We start from the raw sequence: 17,471 nt of genomic DNA on the forward strand, positions 1-17,471 counted from the left end.
TGATGTAGAATTTTATAAGGAATAATTTAAGCTCTATCAATTTTCCTCGTCAGGCTAACAGTTTTTGAGAAAAATTGAAAACACCAGTGCGATGTCGTGTTAGGGGGTAGTTTTTGAAGCAAAAAGACACGATGCATCCTCCTGAGAGGTGTACACTCTTTTAATATGTATTTACTTGTCTGTAAGGAGTCCGTACTCAAATTTTTAAATTTTTCTCTAGAAAACGTCGTCAGATCTGAAGTTGGTATGTTAGTTGCCTATACGTCAACGGCGACCAAATTTAAATTGAATTTCTGTCTAAAGTGCGCTACATGAATGGGGGAAATAACTTGTAATTGCGATGCTATCTTATTAGTTTCACTAGATAATGTGGGTTGAGTTTCACATTTTGTATCCGCATAGCGAATGAGCGCCATTTTTCTGTAATTTGCAGATATAATATTAGGTTCGTCACGTGTAGATACGCGAAATGATGTTTCAAATTGGCGTCAAGTGTTTTATTTCAATTTCAAATTCGTAAAAACAAAAGAAATTATAAATAAAGTGATTTTTATAGAAATAGCGACCTCAAATTCAAATACTGCGCTAAAGAAAATAGCGCAAAGTGTTCCGCAGTAATACCCCGCGTTTGCAGCGATCAATGTGGAAATTCATACGAGTTTGTGAGCTGGCGTCCTCTCGGAAGGCGGTAATACAATTTCAGACCATCAGCTGAACGATCACAATGTAACACGCATGTTCGTTCGATGAAATCTTGGTAGGTCGGCTCGCGCAATATAGTGATATAATGACAAGAAAGCGGTGGGCTGGTGGAGTGTCTGCGGGTGTATGACATAACGGGCGTCCCCTATACATAGTGAAACTCCACTAATGGGAGAGTTTAGTTTAAGTGGTAGTACTAACATTGGTTTAAGTGCAGTAGACATTGGAGTGACCAGCAGCAAAAGTAATCCTTCTCAAATATTCTACACCACACCTACGTCCACGAGCGATAAGACTGTCCTACAGGGACAGTCTCATACAGCTATGCAAGATGTACTCGTTGACAAAACGGCTGTCAGCGGAACAAATAACGACGACGTGATTAGTGCGGTTAACGACAAATCTCAAGAATCGGATAGTAACTCAAATGTAGCGTCAGACTTGGCCGATAAACTAAACGAACAGGTGGCCCACAGTAACAAGACAAGTTCAGGGGTGCCTCTTTTTCATCCCAGTGAGTCTAACACCCCATCTGGTGCTTTATGGTCGACAGCTATCGAAGACGGTTTTGTTCCTAACATAACCAGTGTCAATGGTGGTCTAGGATTTCAAAATTTTCCATCACCCACACAATCTCAGCTATTTAACAACAGTGTAAGTCAAAATCAAGGGCGAAGAGCAATTACAGCTAGCCACAATTTCCCTCATAACATGGGACGTCAACAACCCAGTCACCCGCTTTATAAAGCAGGATATGGGTCGTGGGCTAACCCTGGCCAAAATTGGTCGGCAAGTTCGTCTGTTTGGAATAGAGGCAGAAGTGTTCCAAATCTTACACCTTTGCAACAAATGGGTGTCGCTGGTCGAAAACCAAGTCCAACATTTAATCATCAACAAGTCATTTCGCCCGTAAAATTTCGTAGGAGTACTTCGTATCCAGGTAAAGGACCTTTTCCGCAACCACCTACGTTCGAAATAACCAATATGGATGAGGTTCGAGAACTTCTACCCTATCAGGTAATGTGTGAGTACTTCTTGAGCACGGCACAGATTGTCATCGTTACATTAGTTTTTTTGTGCTATTACCGCTTTCACCTGTGTTGCCTTTTTGCCTGTTTAGCCATAATTTTGTTTTTGTGTTGTTTTAATAAACGTCTACATTCAAATGATGTGTATTTCTTATTGTGTACTTGTGTGTTAGTTTTAAGCACAGCTCGTTATTCTCTGTTTTGCTTTATTTAACTACCTGGCCATTTTTATTTATAGGCACTCACCGACTATTTTTAATCGCATGCGATCCGTTTGTTATATGAATTCGCACAAATTTTCCGTTTTCCCCAAAGTCGCGTATAGGAACTTTAACGTATTTATGATACAACTAGTTCATTTTTGTAAAATGCGGAGAAGTTTCAGCATACAAAAGTGACGCATGATGTAGCGTGTGCCATTGACCATATCGACCGAAACTTTGACCTAATTTTGAAAGGAATATATGGATTGCTTTACTTAATACCATGACTTGTTTCACAAATGTCTTTATATGCATCGTACATTCGCCAGACAGGTGAAGTTAGCACGGTCTCAAAATAGTATAATAGTATGGCTGCGAGTTGCGGCAACAATCTCTATATTTAAATGAGCGTCTCTTATCCGGACCATATAGTTCGCATTCCATTACAATTTAGTGAGTGTATATTTTCAACAACGCGTTTCTGCCTCATATAACGTGATCGATAATACGTAGTTGATCAATTTGTATACACTAAGATTGCTAGTATCTAGGCGACTGAATCGAAAACATCAATTACACAAAAAATGATGCTTACGCGTGTTTCAATGAACTTCTGGATTATGGAGCAATGTGTATAAATATATACCTACCTTCGTGTGGTGGTTATCCTTCTTCTTTATTTAATTTATCATTGTTCCGCATAATCTTCACAGTTTTAGGTTTTAGCTAATAAGCTGACTCTTCCATAGTATGACTAAAATTTTGGCACCTTCATTCTTCTCATTTTTAATTATTTTGTGAAAAATGCATCCATGATGATCTACAAACTTGTCAGTCATACTTCAGAAACTGACCTTAAACTAGGGATGTTTGCAATGCGAAACGCTATGGTTGCAGATGCCCACTACTCAAAAGGTATCCGGGCAAAAGGTGGCATTGTATTGCAATTGCAATTGCAAAACCATTTTTTTCCATTTGAAAGGGTCTGTTTTCGATATCTAAAGGTTTTTCTGTACAAAGATTGATTTTTACGGAACTACACTAACCATGGGCAGCTTTTGATATTCTTAAATCCGTTCAAAAGGATGCATTGGATGGATTTACCTTTTTCGAACGTTATTCGTCAACTGTCAAAAGGCTTGACATGATGGACCTTGTCGTATGGGTGTTGCATAAATGATTTCAGCCAAGCGTCGGAGTTCTCATTAATATCTTTCGCTCAAATGGCGTCAACTGGGTTGGGTGGTTTTGCTGTTTACACCGAAAAAAAAAACACTTCTGCCTTTCGATTATCAAGGAATTTACTGTGCTGCTATCTACCAAGATCCATAAGGAATCTACTGCCCGAGTGCTGGGTTTTTGACCTTTTTTTGGTCATCATTAAATTTATTGGAGGGACTGCTGTATGGGGTAAATGTAAAAAGGGTGCGAGGGATTTCATTTCCATCAGCAAAAATTAATAACAAAGTGTATATATTAATCCCCAAATATGAGATTTCGACTTGATGATCTCAATTTGATAATTCCGAACGTCTTCTGGCAAATGTCCATTTAGTTTTTGCAATAATCACGCTATCAAATGTAAGAAAAATTAGGGCCCTAAAACGCATAGATACAATTTTTGGAAGAGCCTATAATTAATTTAAAGCAGCACGGAAATTTTGAGTTTCCTGGCGCTCTCGTGTTCGATAAATAACGAGCGGACTTGCGGACAGAAGTTTTAACGTGCTAACCAACCTTTTGGGCAGGGTGGCGCATTGGAAATAAAATCGGACAGTTCCCTTCCACCACAGCAAAAATCACCTGACCTGGCTTCTTCCGAAAGAAACTTCTGATGAGTGCGTAAGTGCAAGGAAACATCACAAATTTGTTGGAATCGGATTATACATAGAAATTACGATATATTCTGATTAGCTTGCAAATGGTTTTCGGAGATTTGTCCATGGAACTGCTTGAGAGCTTGCAAACGATTTTGAGGATGTTCTTGAAATCTGAATATGGTTAAAAAAATTCGTCTGTGAAAATCAGCAAGAAATGGATGATACGATTTTATGATGACAAAATTGCTGAATATACAGTCGCCCAAATTTGCAACGCATGGAATATTTTTGGTTCGATTGGTCTGCCATTTTGAGAATCTTATTTATTTATTGATTTGTTTGGCCAGACACCATACAGAATGCAAAGCATTCTAATTACATGGCACTGGGATGCTGTACTTAACTTAGAACTACATAGAAATTACGATATATTCTGATTAATTAATTCATTCAAAGTGCCGTGAAATGAACACATATTTATTTACATATTCATTTATTTACAGTATTAATTGGTTTCGTTTTCGTAACCATTACATCAACCTTCATAATATATTATATGCTAAATGATGTTTGAAGTTTAATGGTATTGGATTATTGTAAGTAACCCCATGGGCTTAAAAGATTAATAAAATTCATTTCTTCAAAAATCTGATTAGGTGAAAAGTATAGTGTGTAAAGTAATAAGGTTTCGTATAGGAAAACTTTTTTAATATTGGTTTTAAGAAAAAACTTATTCTTTATCAAAAGCGTTGCTTGTATCGAAACTCCTAACACAAAGAAAAATCTAATAATTGCTTAAGATTAGGTGGAAATTTTGAGACATATTAAATAATTAGCATCATATTAAACGCCACTTATTGATAGTTCATCGAGATTGCCCTGACAAAAAATATTACAGCAGCGAATTTACTTAGTTTGAATGGTTATGGCACAGGAAAAGTCTTGTATAGGTATATACAATGCAGTTATTTACTGAAAAGTACCCAAATTTAAGTGCAAGTAGAACAGCTACAAAGAAATTAGTTCTTTACGCCAGCGAGCATCGGAACCTAATGTTAGCCATACGTTACTATACCTAGACAATTTTCAAAAAAAAATCATCCATAAAACCGTAAATTTAGACACACCTAAGAAGTTAGAGATCACGTTTTGAGACTTATTTTTTCAATCTCAATCATTTTATTTTTCCATTTAGACTACATATAAGAGTATAGGAACATCACAAAATAAATAAATAAGTAGATAACAAACAAATACGTGCAATAGCGGAAGACTGAAGACTGAATTTTGTTTATGGGTAGGCGAGAACACTATGGAAAATCGCTTATTTTATGGAATGAAACATTTTCGGCAAACGGTACTGTTTCCTCACAGAATTCTCGATATTGGTCAAAGAAAAATCCAAGTTTTGGGATTATTAGGTAACGCCAGATATCGAAAAGTCAAAGGTTGGGTCGGAATGTTGTTCAATGGAATTGATCCCTATTTTTTTAATGGAAATTTAAATCAACACAAAGTCTTTTATTACAATCACTTGAGCTTTACGTTCAACAAGGTATAACATTTCTAAATTTACATTTTCCTGGCGGATGGATTGAACTGCATGGACCAATACATTAGCCAGCTCGGTCGCAGGGGTTAACTCCCATTCTTTGGGGGTACCTAAAGCAACTGTACGTGGTAGTACTGTTGAATTATGCAAATTTACTAAAAATACGTATTGCGGAGACTGTTCGAGAAATTAAGTGTGAAATACTGAACAACGTTTACAAACAATTGAGAAAAGGAGTTGGAGAGGAATAACTCTACAACTATCAGCTTTTGACAAAACTCCCGTTTTAGAAATGACAAACGCAGCTTTAAACTATATTTCAAAATTCAAACGTTTAAACCTTTAACCTCCTTCACTCATAACTTGACGTAGACTTCAACAAACTTTTAAGACCGTATCAGACTATACACATATGTATTTTGCAGCAGACTTTGTGGCAAATAGGGTTGAGAATTTGCTTTGTTTTTTATGAAAATGGAAATTTCAACAAAAAAAAGTTATTCAAATGCCAATTGCAAGCTTTTATTCTTTTTTTTTCCAAATCGTTACTTTTGTACTTTCTGGCTTACTCGAGAGATTTTCCCTTCATAATCTGAAAACTGGCTACACAATTTTTTCCAGCAAAATAACACTAAAAGGCCATATAAGTGTATATTTAATAAAATCAAAAAATGTCAAATACTGTTTACGAATGCATCTCCCTTTTACATTAAAATTTCAGTTACTAACAATTCCACCTGTTACAATCTGGATAATAAAATTACTTCGAAATGGCCATACTATTTTTTACCTCAAATACCTTAGTTTTTTTAAACTTGATTTTGGCTAGTACCAATAAATATGTTTACATCTAACTACATTTTTTATTCTTTATCAACATGACAAAATCTGAAATAAATAAACCATTGAATTTGGTTTAATTCCACATAAAAATTACGGAAACCCTTTTTTGATTCATGCCAAAATGAAATCCACATTCATTTAACTCGAATAATTGTTTATTTCTTTATTGAAGAAATCTCTTAGGTAAGTTCTACACCAAACTTATATTTTATATTAACGTCCTTACCAGTTTACTGATTTAAAGACGTTTTTTTAATGTTGAGCAAATACGACATCTTGTATGGATGATTATATTCCTAACGAATGCGCCTGCCAGCCCTTTTATTCGTAATTTCGAACGGTGTTTTTATTTAATTAATACGGCACGATTACGATTTTTTTAACTCGTACAGTTAGACACACAAATATTCTTGGCGTAATTTGGAACAATCACTAATCTGGTGAAGTTTGTAACCCCCACGAAATGACGGAACAGTGGTGGCGGCGGGCATTAATTAATTTTCATTGGTTAGGTATTCCTTTCCACCACTACCAAACGGCTTTTAGGGCTGTGGCCGACTTTCAAATTTTGCAGAATCAGCAATTGCTCACCACTTGCTTCTCAATTAGCGGAGTCACAAAGTAGCCAAAAAAATTTACAAAGTGTAATTAAAACCATACGCAGACCACGAGGAGACGATTGCGGACAATTAACCCATTGCTAAATCACGTTACAATTCTCGAAGTAAGACTTATAGGATTTCAGGAGATATTTTCATGGAAATATGGAAAACAGTGAGGCACGAGTATCCAATTTTCGCATTTCAGTGAGAAAGTCAAATGTTTGTTAGAAATGATTTTCTACATTCGACCAGTCTAACGACGGCCGTGATATATTAATCTTATTTGAAAATGTTGTATAACTAAGAAAGGTGAATAATCGACTTAGGCCGTCCAATGCATTTTATAAAGGAAACCAGTTTCAGATGATAACGCGTAAATTTGAATACTTTGATACCAGTTGAGCCGTGTTCTTGTTTCGGGAAGTATGTATCGATATCTTTAATTGGATGGTTAAAGTATTAATTATTGTTCAGTGCACGATTTCAACTAAAGAAAAAGGTATGGAAATAGACATTTTTATAGTTTTTTTAAAACAAACACTGGTTTTGGCTTGGTCAGTACTCAGTAGTGACGCATGCAGAAAGCAATTGTTTATTGAAATTAAAAATCAATTCCAATTTAATCGGTCCGTACGAATGCTCTCGAATTACTGAATTTTTTTTGTGGGCAATTGAACTTTCGTGGATCCAAAAAAAGGACTATATTTCCAGGAAAATTGGTATTGTAAATTTGAATGTGAACACGGAAAGCGACATTTTTGTTAACTGGTTAGTATGAAGTATGATGCGTTATTATGTGACTCAACATTCACGTGCGAAATAGTTTCATTGATACCACGGTGATGCGCCAATATTATCAGAAAATGAAAGCTGGTGGTCCTTTGGTTGGACGATACCTCGAAATCAAACGACCGCAACCTCACTGTAAAATTTCGTTTTCTGAGTGTTACTCAGAAGAAATGAAAGAGACAAGACAAGGCATTATGGAACTTTTCGAGGGGTCGTTTCTAAATGAAACATTTGAACCTTTCGTTTATGTTGTCACATCGTATAGCCATGAGCACAAGAAAAGTCTTCTTAATTTTAATAAACTGTTTTAAACCAACATAGACAACGAGTGACAAGTTTAAATGACCTATTACTGAAAACAGAACTGGAAAATTCGAAACCGTTCGCGAGTTATCATGCCCACAGACGGACGGACGGACGCACGGACAGAAATTTGTACGATAACAAAGCTTGAAGAAAGGTTACTTCATTTATGCTTGTCACCATTTATGAAACACAATTGTATGTCTGGTGATTTCATTTCGTGCAACTTTTTGAGAACAAGTTCAAGTTTTGCTTTATAAATTAGTTCGCAATCTCAAATACTCAAATTTTAATCGTCATGAATCGTGACCCAAATTTCAATTCTAAATTTCAAATGTCAGATTAAACAGAACTTCAAGACCTCAATTTAAAACTTCTGGTTTAAATTTAAATTTGAATTTACACTACCCAAATATTTTATTTCAAACTGCAAAAGGAATGTATTCTCGCAAATATTGTACTTTACTCTTTATTCTTTACAGTTTGAATTTGAAACTTTTAAAATCAAGCGCTAATGTTTAAGATTTTGAGTTTCGCTGGAGGAGGAAACCACCCATATAGATTTGTACATTAAAATTTTATATCACATAGTTCCAATTCCTCACAATTTAACTTGTAATTTCATATAACTGCACCTCATTTTGATTTAATCCCATCATAAGACTACTAAATTTCACGGATTTCAAGGAAATTTTGTGTACACCTACTTTTTTACTTTTCTCCCCCTTTGGCTTACCTTAGTAGACTTGTGGCGTTTAGTGTTATAGGTATGATCTGATTAGGGGTAACATATGTACATTGGTCCTGAGTCATCCCCAAACCACAATTGTATAACCATTTGTACTAATAAACGCATTTTGGATACCACTACTTTTCTAAATTGAAATTATACTCCCAGCGAAACAAGAGTAGGATATTTACAAAAGTTTAAATAAGTTTAAAATAACGAAAATGACGTAGAACATTATTATTGGTATGTAAACGCTCGAGTTACAGATGGTTCTTCTTTCAGAAGGCCTGAGTGAAGACGGTTAATGCATCCCACTCAAACAAACATTTTTTAACTGCCTAGCTTCACCGTTTTTTGGACATTTCATCAACTGTCAACGTTTTATATCATTTTAAGCAACTTTTAAAGAATAAGTTTTTTTCCGTCTGTGTTTATCCGCAATGGTAGCGGACTCCAGAGTAACTACAATTGATTTTTTTCGTATAAAATTGTTGGCGAACACCTAAGACGAAAGGCATTGCAGAAGAAGAAAAAGGAATAATGAAGGATCATCACAATCGTAATGTGTGCATGTACCTACGAACGTCGTGGATAGGTATTTTAAGCATAAAGGCTGCATAGGAAACATTTCCTTTTTCTGTGTCGTGTATAAAAATTATACTAGGTTTTGTTAGAAAAAAAAAACAAGGAAAAAAACAGTTTTTTCGGTAAAACAGTTATTTTGATTGCGTTAAAATTTTGGTAGTTGTATATTCGTCATAGAGGATGTAAGATTGCGTTTTTAGGTTTTTTTTAAATACCTGGTTTCAGCTAGGGAACTCAGGGTTTTCATTTGTATATCTTCCGAAAGCCATGCTAGTTTGGTGGAATGCATTCACGTGTTAAAGGACCAGTAGCGGATAGGCGATTTTTTATTACCGTTATGGTTGTTCAGTATCATATTATATTTTGATTATTTCACAATTATGAAACATGAAATAAAAAAATGAAATTAATCCAAACACAGAACGAGCTAATTAAAAATGAGTAATTGTTCATACGAAATAAAGGTTACTATGCGCGCACTCGCGGAAATCCTCAGGAATGGTCAAAAGCAGACTTCTGAGAAGATGTTAATTACGGACTTCTCCACGACGGGACTGGTGTAATGCCTCTTTATAGGACAGCTCGGTTTTGTCAGCAGAATGAATTCTAGCCCAAGCGCACTGCCTTACAAAGCCTTCTTCTACGGCGATAGTTTCCTCTTCCCCATTTTTGAAAAACTGAAAATATTCTTAAAATTAGCAGAACTTAATCTCACATTCTTAAATTAAATGTTTCGTCCAACGCACTTCATGTAATATCAACCCAGGTGCACATTGTATAAGGCTTCATAGAAACATTTTCGTAGACTTAATTTTTGGACGCAATTCATAGACGATAATGACAATTTTTAGTATTAGGTAGGTAGATTTGCTTAGAATTTGAGAAACAAGCGAGTACAGGAAAACCAAACTGAGCTCTAGATTCGGTTAGTTAAAAGTGAACTTTTGCTTGGACCGACTAATATTAGACTCAAGCTATTCTGAAGTTAATATCCTAAACAGGGCTCCTATTTGATGCGTTAATCAAATAACTTTTCCCGATAAAACCCACTTACTCGTTTATTCATCCCTCAGCCCTGTAATCACAACCTCCGAAATTTTAAATTTGATAATATTGACATATCGTGGGAAAAGTCTTCATTTGAACATTTTAAGATCAGATGGAAAAACAGGCACGAAAGCTTGTTGATGTCTCATTTGGTACATATATGTTCCCCATGTTGGTTTCCTCATCACTACGGGATGATGTTCAAATTTGGGCAACATTTCAAATTATGTACCAATATCTTGTGTGCTACGTGGCATACTTGAGTTGGTAGACCAAAATCTATCACCCAATTTTAACACATTTATTCTCCAATTTCAGGGGGTAAACTGTAAAACGCATTGCTTTGATGCACTGGAACTAAATTTTATGCTCTTCTGGTCATACTCTTGCTTTGGTTAAGTTTATCGAGCAACATTTTTATTTATTCACCAATATTTTCATGGGGTAAACTGAAAACACGTTGCTTTGATGCACAGGACCTACATTTTATGGCCTGCCTGTTAGATTCGCGTTTTGGTTAAGTTGGTAAAGTAAAATCTTTATTTATTCAATTATTTCGTCGAGAAGCTGCATAATACCCTTAGCTTGATTGTACAGGGTGTAAATCGAAAAGTGGAACATAGGCGTTTAATATGGGAAATTACTTTTTCTTTGCGCAAACGTTTCCTAATTATTTTACGCAAATAGAAACGATTATTCTACCTCTTCTTGTACGCGAAAAAATTAATTATAAAGATTCTGTTTTCATGAGTTTTTAGTCTAAGTAGCCATGGACTTTGATAAAAGAAAAACATAGTCCTATTTATGATGTTCGGAATGGAGGGTTTTCGAATTAATATAGCGCCTGAGAATATGACCATAAGCAAAAACGCGAACTGCTATCTTTAAACCTAAGGCTAATGCATAGTCGTCATAATAATAACTTGCAAAAGAGTTTTTTGCTTTAGTAAATAAGGCTGTTTTGCACCCAGCTTTTTTTAGAATGATTTTAGTGAACAGAAAAGGAGATAGAGCGCGGCAAAAATGTGCGAATAAGAAAGTTTCTGAAAAGTTTCATATGGTACCATTGTTTACAACTATGGCCATGGCTAAGATCTATAAAATTGCGCCCCATAGGAAAAGTTGTTGGCTTCCAAGCACTAAGATATGATTATTTTAGGTGGGAAAAGATGGAAACCCATATTAAAAAACTTGACTTTCCCTTTAAGAGAGTTTGGGAGAAGGGAGGAAATTAAAATAGTTGATGAGCCTCAATTATTGCTGTGGAAGATAAATGTTACTTTCGTGCCGTTTTATACCGGCATCAAAATGCAAGGAATCTAGGCAACCCACGTTACGAACCAATTTGTCGTAATGACAAACATTAGTTTATTGGCCTTCAGAATACATTTACAGTTTTGGACACGAATGTCATTGATGATCCGCTACCCAGATATTAATAGGTAGTTGTGTTTCTGTAAAACAAAATTAGCGCATGGATGGTAGATCAGGCCCGGTCACAAATGCAGTCCTTTAAATTGCCAAGTTCGTTCAAAGAACTTCAAAAGGATTCCAAACCATGTATTTCCACCTACAATATTTTGCTTAATTATTTTTAAATTCGTGACGTACTGTAAGTACGTATTAACTTGTATGTCGTAACATCCTGTTTTCGATTATAGATGAAGTTGACGTTACATTTTCACTTATATTGTTTGTACTTGTGTTACAGTGTAGAACGAACAATTAAAAGGTGCTATTTTACGCCTTTATCTAATCTAACACAATTAAGTTAATAATAAACTATGTACACACGCCGAGACGTTCCGTATTATTTAATTAATGGTAGCACAAATAACAATTTTGGATTCTCGCATTACGTACCCCATCAGGTAAGACTAGACTATCACCACTTTAACGGACTTAAATTAGATCTCCCCAAATTAAATTTACCTAATTCAGAATTAGTATTACGTAATTCATGTTCCATAGTTGGACGTGGACGCATAAACTAATTGTGACATTCAACTTTAATTGTTATTATGATCGCATTGATGAGTCTCCTTCAGAATTTATACAATAGCAATCTCTACATAGCATTTTGCAATAGTTCCCAAACACGTGGAACCAAGTACCATGTCCCAGAAACTGACATTCAGGTGAGATCTAATGAAGGCATCCCAAGAGCTCCCATAGCCATTGGATTTAGGTATCTTTTCACTTTACTTCAGATTATCGCAGACTATAGGTGTTACTTAACTTCCATGATCAATAATCTTATCTCGATTGTTTCTATGCAAAAATATTCTTCCTACAACCAGATGAAAATAGGCAATAATGAACTTGGGAAACTATCACAATTTTAAGTTTATTTGTTGCCGCTATGGTCCAGATACTACTGAATGTGATGAACGCTGTGGAGAAGATCGCAATTACATTCTTAGATTAACGAAATAGCATTTTTATAATTGATAGTGGTTTCCTCCACAAACATACAAAGAGAAATCGATCTGGGTTATTCCCAGTGAGGGACACTACGTCTGGTGACATAGGTACTTACAGAAGAATAATTTAGAGAAACTTGCTGGAACCTTGAGAGGAATTTGTGGAAATTTGAAAGGAAACTTGGCGTAATTTGATAAAAACTTGAGGAAATTGAGAGAAGCTTAAAACTTGAGAAGGATTTGGGAGGGACTTGAGGAGAAATTAAGGGCAGCTTCAGTGTTAGGGGAGACACAAAATACAACAACTGATGTACCAATTAAAATTTGGACCCTTTACTCAAAACGGCAAATTTGAATAGCCATAGGTGGAAGTCACCCCCAAAAAAAATTTAATTTGCGCTGGGGGTGATGATCATTTGCAAGTTCATTGTCATCTATTAATTTGAACACTAAGTAATAATATTCTATTCTGCTGAACCAAATGAAGTAAATCAAAAGTGACCCCATGTACTATTGAAAATTTTAAAGGGAGTAAATGAAATGTACGGCCTAAAAATGAAGTTTGAACTTGTTCTCACTTCAAATACTAGTTTGACAGTATTTCTTTTGCGGAAAGTGATTTATTAGACATACCTTGCGTATCTCACTCATTCTATTATATAGTAACTTTGAATTTGGTCAACATATCCATTGATTTAAATATGATTCTTTTTAATCAAAATTCCTTGATTTAAATCGGCTTAAATCATCTTTACTCACACGACGACAAATTTGTTATGGAATTTAAGGGAAATTGTAGCGTTTCCACTCATTAGTAAAACAGCGAAGATATAACTTCTTCCAGCTTTCTTATGCTTTATAGTTTCAACCTCCTCGCACTACACGTCGAATGACCTGGCACCTGTAACCGCTCTAAATGACATGTTTCTTAGTCTGTTCTTTTCACAAGCCATAATCCCTAATTTGCTAAAATCTTTTGGGTGCAACCCATTAGAAGGCTGCTATTTTATTTTCACCATTCACTTTGTGCCTAACCACCATATTCATATTAGACAGATCTCATTGTGTGGGCCTAATTTTTTTTAGCAAAATCTATTCAACGCAACGCTTCTGTACTTAAACGTATACCTACACTTCTTTGAATTTTGTTTTGAAGGTGCACATTCAGGCGAGTTTTAAAGAGACATTTTTTTTAAGCGTTGAATGTTTTTGTGAAAGTTACCTTAATCGACGGCTTGCGCAATAGGTGCTTTTCTTGAAAGTTTTTCGGTTCGGGCTGAAATTTTAGGGCTGTCAACTCTAAAGATTAATATTGTGTTTTGTGTTATTTAGTGGTCCTTTGTGTTGGAGGCAGATTATTGAGCGAAAATTGTAACAGCACAGAAATAAAAGAGAAACCAGTTATAAAAGGCGTCGATCTAACCTATATATTTTTTTAGGTTTGTATTGGCAAAAGTTCACTTGAAAGTGAAATAGAATTGCAGCATGTAACACATCTGCCACTTCAAAAATTTCCGGAAAGTTATTTCACTTCGACTTTCATGAAATAAGTTTCAGTATGTAAAACTGGCTTTCGTCATACCTTTTGGAAATTGATTGGTGGGCGAATGGAAATTTATATCAGAATTGACTGCGAAAAGGCACTAAGACACTTTAATTACAAGCACGTTCTTGAATATTTGTGAAACATGCGAAGTGTCAACTAATCTTGTCTTGCGTTTTCAATGATATCGTTAGTATCGTGCAAAATAAGATATAGGTAAAGGTTAGAGGTAAAAAGGAATATGAATAGAAAGACGGAAGGGAAGTTAAGATGCCTGACGCATTCAATAGGAATAAGTAGCGTCTAAAACAAAAAGCACTTTATCCGATCAAATTGTTATTCAGCATAAGCATCGAGCTTTTTGTGCTTTGAAACATAACTTTTGTTCTAAAAATAGTTACACTCGATCTGGAAATACCGCGAGTCCTTCTGATTGATCTTCCTTTTGGTTGTTACTGAAAATATTACTTACACAGCCGGGTTTATCGATTATATACGCTTTCGACCTTTCTCAGCGGGGTAGTACATGATGTGCTAAAGAAGTAAGTTTATTACTTATAATGAAAATGAATTGCGTTTATTGCATTTTTTGCATAAATCTTAACTTTTCGGACTAGCAGAATTGTTTTTGGAAACACGCGAAGTCGCTTTTACTCTGTAAGTATAATAACCATTGTCACGTCCTCGTAATAGCGACTCGAGCTCTTTGTTAGCATGCTACATAATTTCTGAGATTTTAATGAAACCTCTATATAAAAGTTCTTGTAAAAAACTCAACGTTTATTCTTTTTTGCTTTTTTTAATTCAGGATCGATGTGGAGTTGTGAGCGCCAACGGCAGCAGTCCTTTGGAAACAATGAGGGGCTTAGAACATTATCTAAACGATATTATGCGTCCTCCGGATACTGGGGATGTTAAAGGTCAGTAATGTTTGTCTATCTTTTTTTGCGTATTAATGTTCCATTTTGAGTTGATTGCCCATTTTTCTGAAAATGGAAATATATAACACAATGTTCAACAAATATAGATATTTCCAATTTTTACTTGATTAAAGTGTAACTGTAAAGTATATACAGTAGGTACCTATGTTACAAAAGTACGCCACAAAGTTCTTCTAACTTATTGAACTTTTGTTGCCGTGTTTATCCCCGACTGAAAAATATTTCATTTGGTCAACTATAGTAACTCTATAGTTATAGTATATCCGAATTTGAAAGAATCATCTTCAGTGCAAAATTAGTGGATTAATTGTGTCTAAGAAATGTTGAAAACTCCATAATTTGTTATTCGGGGGCAATAATAATTTAACGACTTTTATAATTGGTTGACCTCGTCATCCATGTGTACTAATGGCGGGAATAGATTAATAGTAATGAGGTGTAGAAACGATAATATAGTTAATAAGTCTTTGTTTAATTATTGTTTTTTTACTATTCATTCTACGATTATTCCGTAGACCTTAGATAGTAAAACCGAAATCCTTGATGGATAGCCGTTTATAAATTAAATATTTATTACACTAAACGCGACATGTAAAAAGTACGCTTTAGCCATTCATTCGAGGGCTAGTTATTTTAATGCGCATCCGCGAAGGATGTTCTCTATTGAAACTTTGAGTTTGGAGTTTATATAAAACTTAATAATATGTCAATGAACCTTGCAGTAATATTCAAAATTAATAGAAAATCAAGAAAGATTAATTTGCTTTTGAACCTGTTCCATACAGCTTAAATACGGGAAAATCAAAAACGTCTCCAGAGAGAAAGGAAAATATACTCGTATACTGTTTTTAAGAATCTCACGCACTTCTTCACAATCTAAGTGATTTTTACAGAGAGGTCCTTCTTCCTAAAACAGGGCTCACCACACTACACCATTCTTTTCCAAACCCTTTGGTATTTATAACAAAGGGTTCAACTGGCCAGTGTGTTACGCCTCGTCTAGAGTGGTCCTCATAATTAAAGCACGACCGGATGCATTTCGTGAGGAATCTAGTCATTCTAGCAAAACTTTCTGTGTTATTTCAGTGCTGGTGCTTCATTTCTTTTCTCTCTATTTCCTTATCAACCTAACTTCTCCATGATTTTCTTTGTAATACGAAAACATAAACATTTTTAATGTTAAAAGTGTAAATGTAAAAACAGGTATACATATATAAAAATAAAAATATTTAAGATACAATAACTGATAAAATACAGGTGTATTTCAACAGAATTTGACGTCTCTTCTAACGTTGGCATTTGCAAAATAGTGTGTATGATTGATTTTAAGTTCATTCGTTTTGATACTGTTTTCTCGAGATACAATATGCTGAAATCGTCCAGTCTCTCCTCGGTTATAATGTACTTCGAAGCTGTTTCGTGTGCAAAAATCTCATAACACGTTGTACAGTGGCTGTCCTGACTGAAAACTTTAAACATATTCTTAGAGACCTTAAGTTCTGGGAAGTATTTTTAGGAATATACGCATCTATGACGAAATGATGAACTCGCATATACCAAAATCGCGGAAACAAAGTTGTACGTTTGTTAGACTTTGTGGTGTGCAGTAGTTCACAGCCCCAATTGTGTTTTGTTACCATCGTGTGTACAGATCATGTGTACCCTTCCCCAAAGAACTAACCCGTTTTCGGGCACTTGTTTTCTATACCGAATGTCTAGAATTTATCTGTGAATCAAGCGATCTTAATTGTTTTTGCATGATTAAACCATTTCCCATGTTATTTGTTGATAATATCATCACACCTATACCTAGTTGAATTATTTGTTGTCGCTCTTGCGTATACCTTAGCAAGGTCAATTATTGCCATTGAATGAAACAGACAAGGAGTGGCAAATTGCATTCACAATTTGTTTCGCACCGGGATATCTGTTTAATTAGGGGAAAACCGTTATAATTAAAAGGCTAAAAATAGAAGTCAACCCCTTTGGTCTAATCTAACCTATCATATTCAAAGCTCGATTTACGTACTTGACTCTTAGAAACAGTGAGAATTAAGTAACAGGTTCAGTGCTTTTTCTTATATTATTAAACTGCAAAACGGGTATTATCTATTTTACTTGGAGGGACGATTCATGTTTTATCGGGATTTCTGAGCAAATCAATATACATTAACACACTACATGGTTACAACTACCTCTTTGCCGAAAGGAAAGATGCCATTGAAAAATGATTCAACTCTCGTTTATGAAATGCTCATGCAAACAATTCCGGGTCAAGTCAACAAAAAACGGGTAAAGTTAAGACCTTAAAAATTAACTACGCTCAGAATGCCACCTACTGATCTTTTGGAGAAACACAA

The 17,471-nt window shown here is 35.1% G+C and overlaps 1 protein-coding gene across 1 annotated transcript; it reads left to right on the forward strand.

Annotated features, from left to right (window-relative positions):
* Positions 1 to 364: 364 nt before the first annotated feature.
* Positions 365 to 15,098, forward strand: LOC116165710 (cytoplasmic polyadenylation element-binding protein 3-like). Its single transcript, XM_031480371.1, has 2 exons — positions 365 to 1,719; positions 14,979 to 15,098. Exons 1-2 carry the CDS (start codon positions 871 to 873, stop codon positions 15,096 to 15,098), a joined length of 969 nt encoding a protein of 322 aa, XP_031336231.1. The 5' UTR covers positions 365 to 870.
* The last annotated feature ends 2,373 nt before the right edge of the window (positions 15,099 to 17,471 follow it).

The sequence above is a fragment of the Photinus pyralis genome, unplaced genomic scaffold (assembly GCF_008802855.1).
Source record: "Photinus pyralis isolate 1611_PpyrPB1 unplaced genomic scaffold, Ppyr1.3 Ppyr1.4_LG3a, whole genome shotgun sequence".
NCBI lineage: Eukaryota > Metazoa > Arthropoda > Insecta > Coleoptera > Lampyridae > Photinus > Photinus pyralis.

Bases quoted from the DNA above. Each gene is read 5' to 3' on its own strand.
- LOC116165710 (XM_031480371.1), top strand. From the start codon at position 871: ATGGGAGAGTTTAGTTTAAGTGGTAGTACTAACATTGGTTTAAGTGCA. The intron at 1,720-14,978 runs GTAATGTGTGAG...TTTTTAATTCAG, and splicing joins GAGAACTTCTACCCTATCAG to GATCGATGTGGAGTTGTGAG.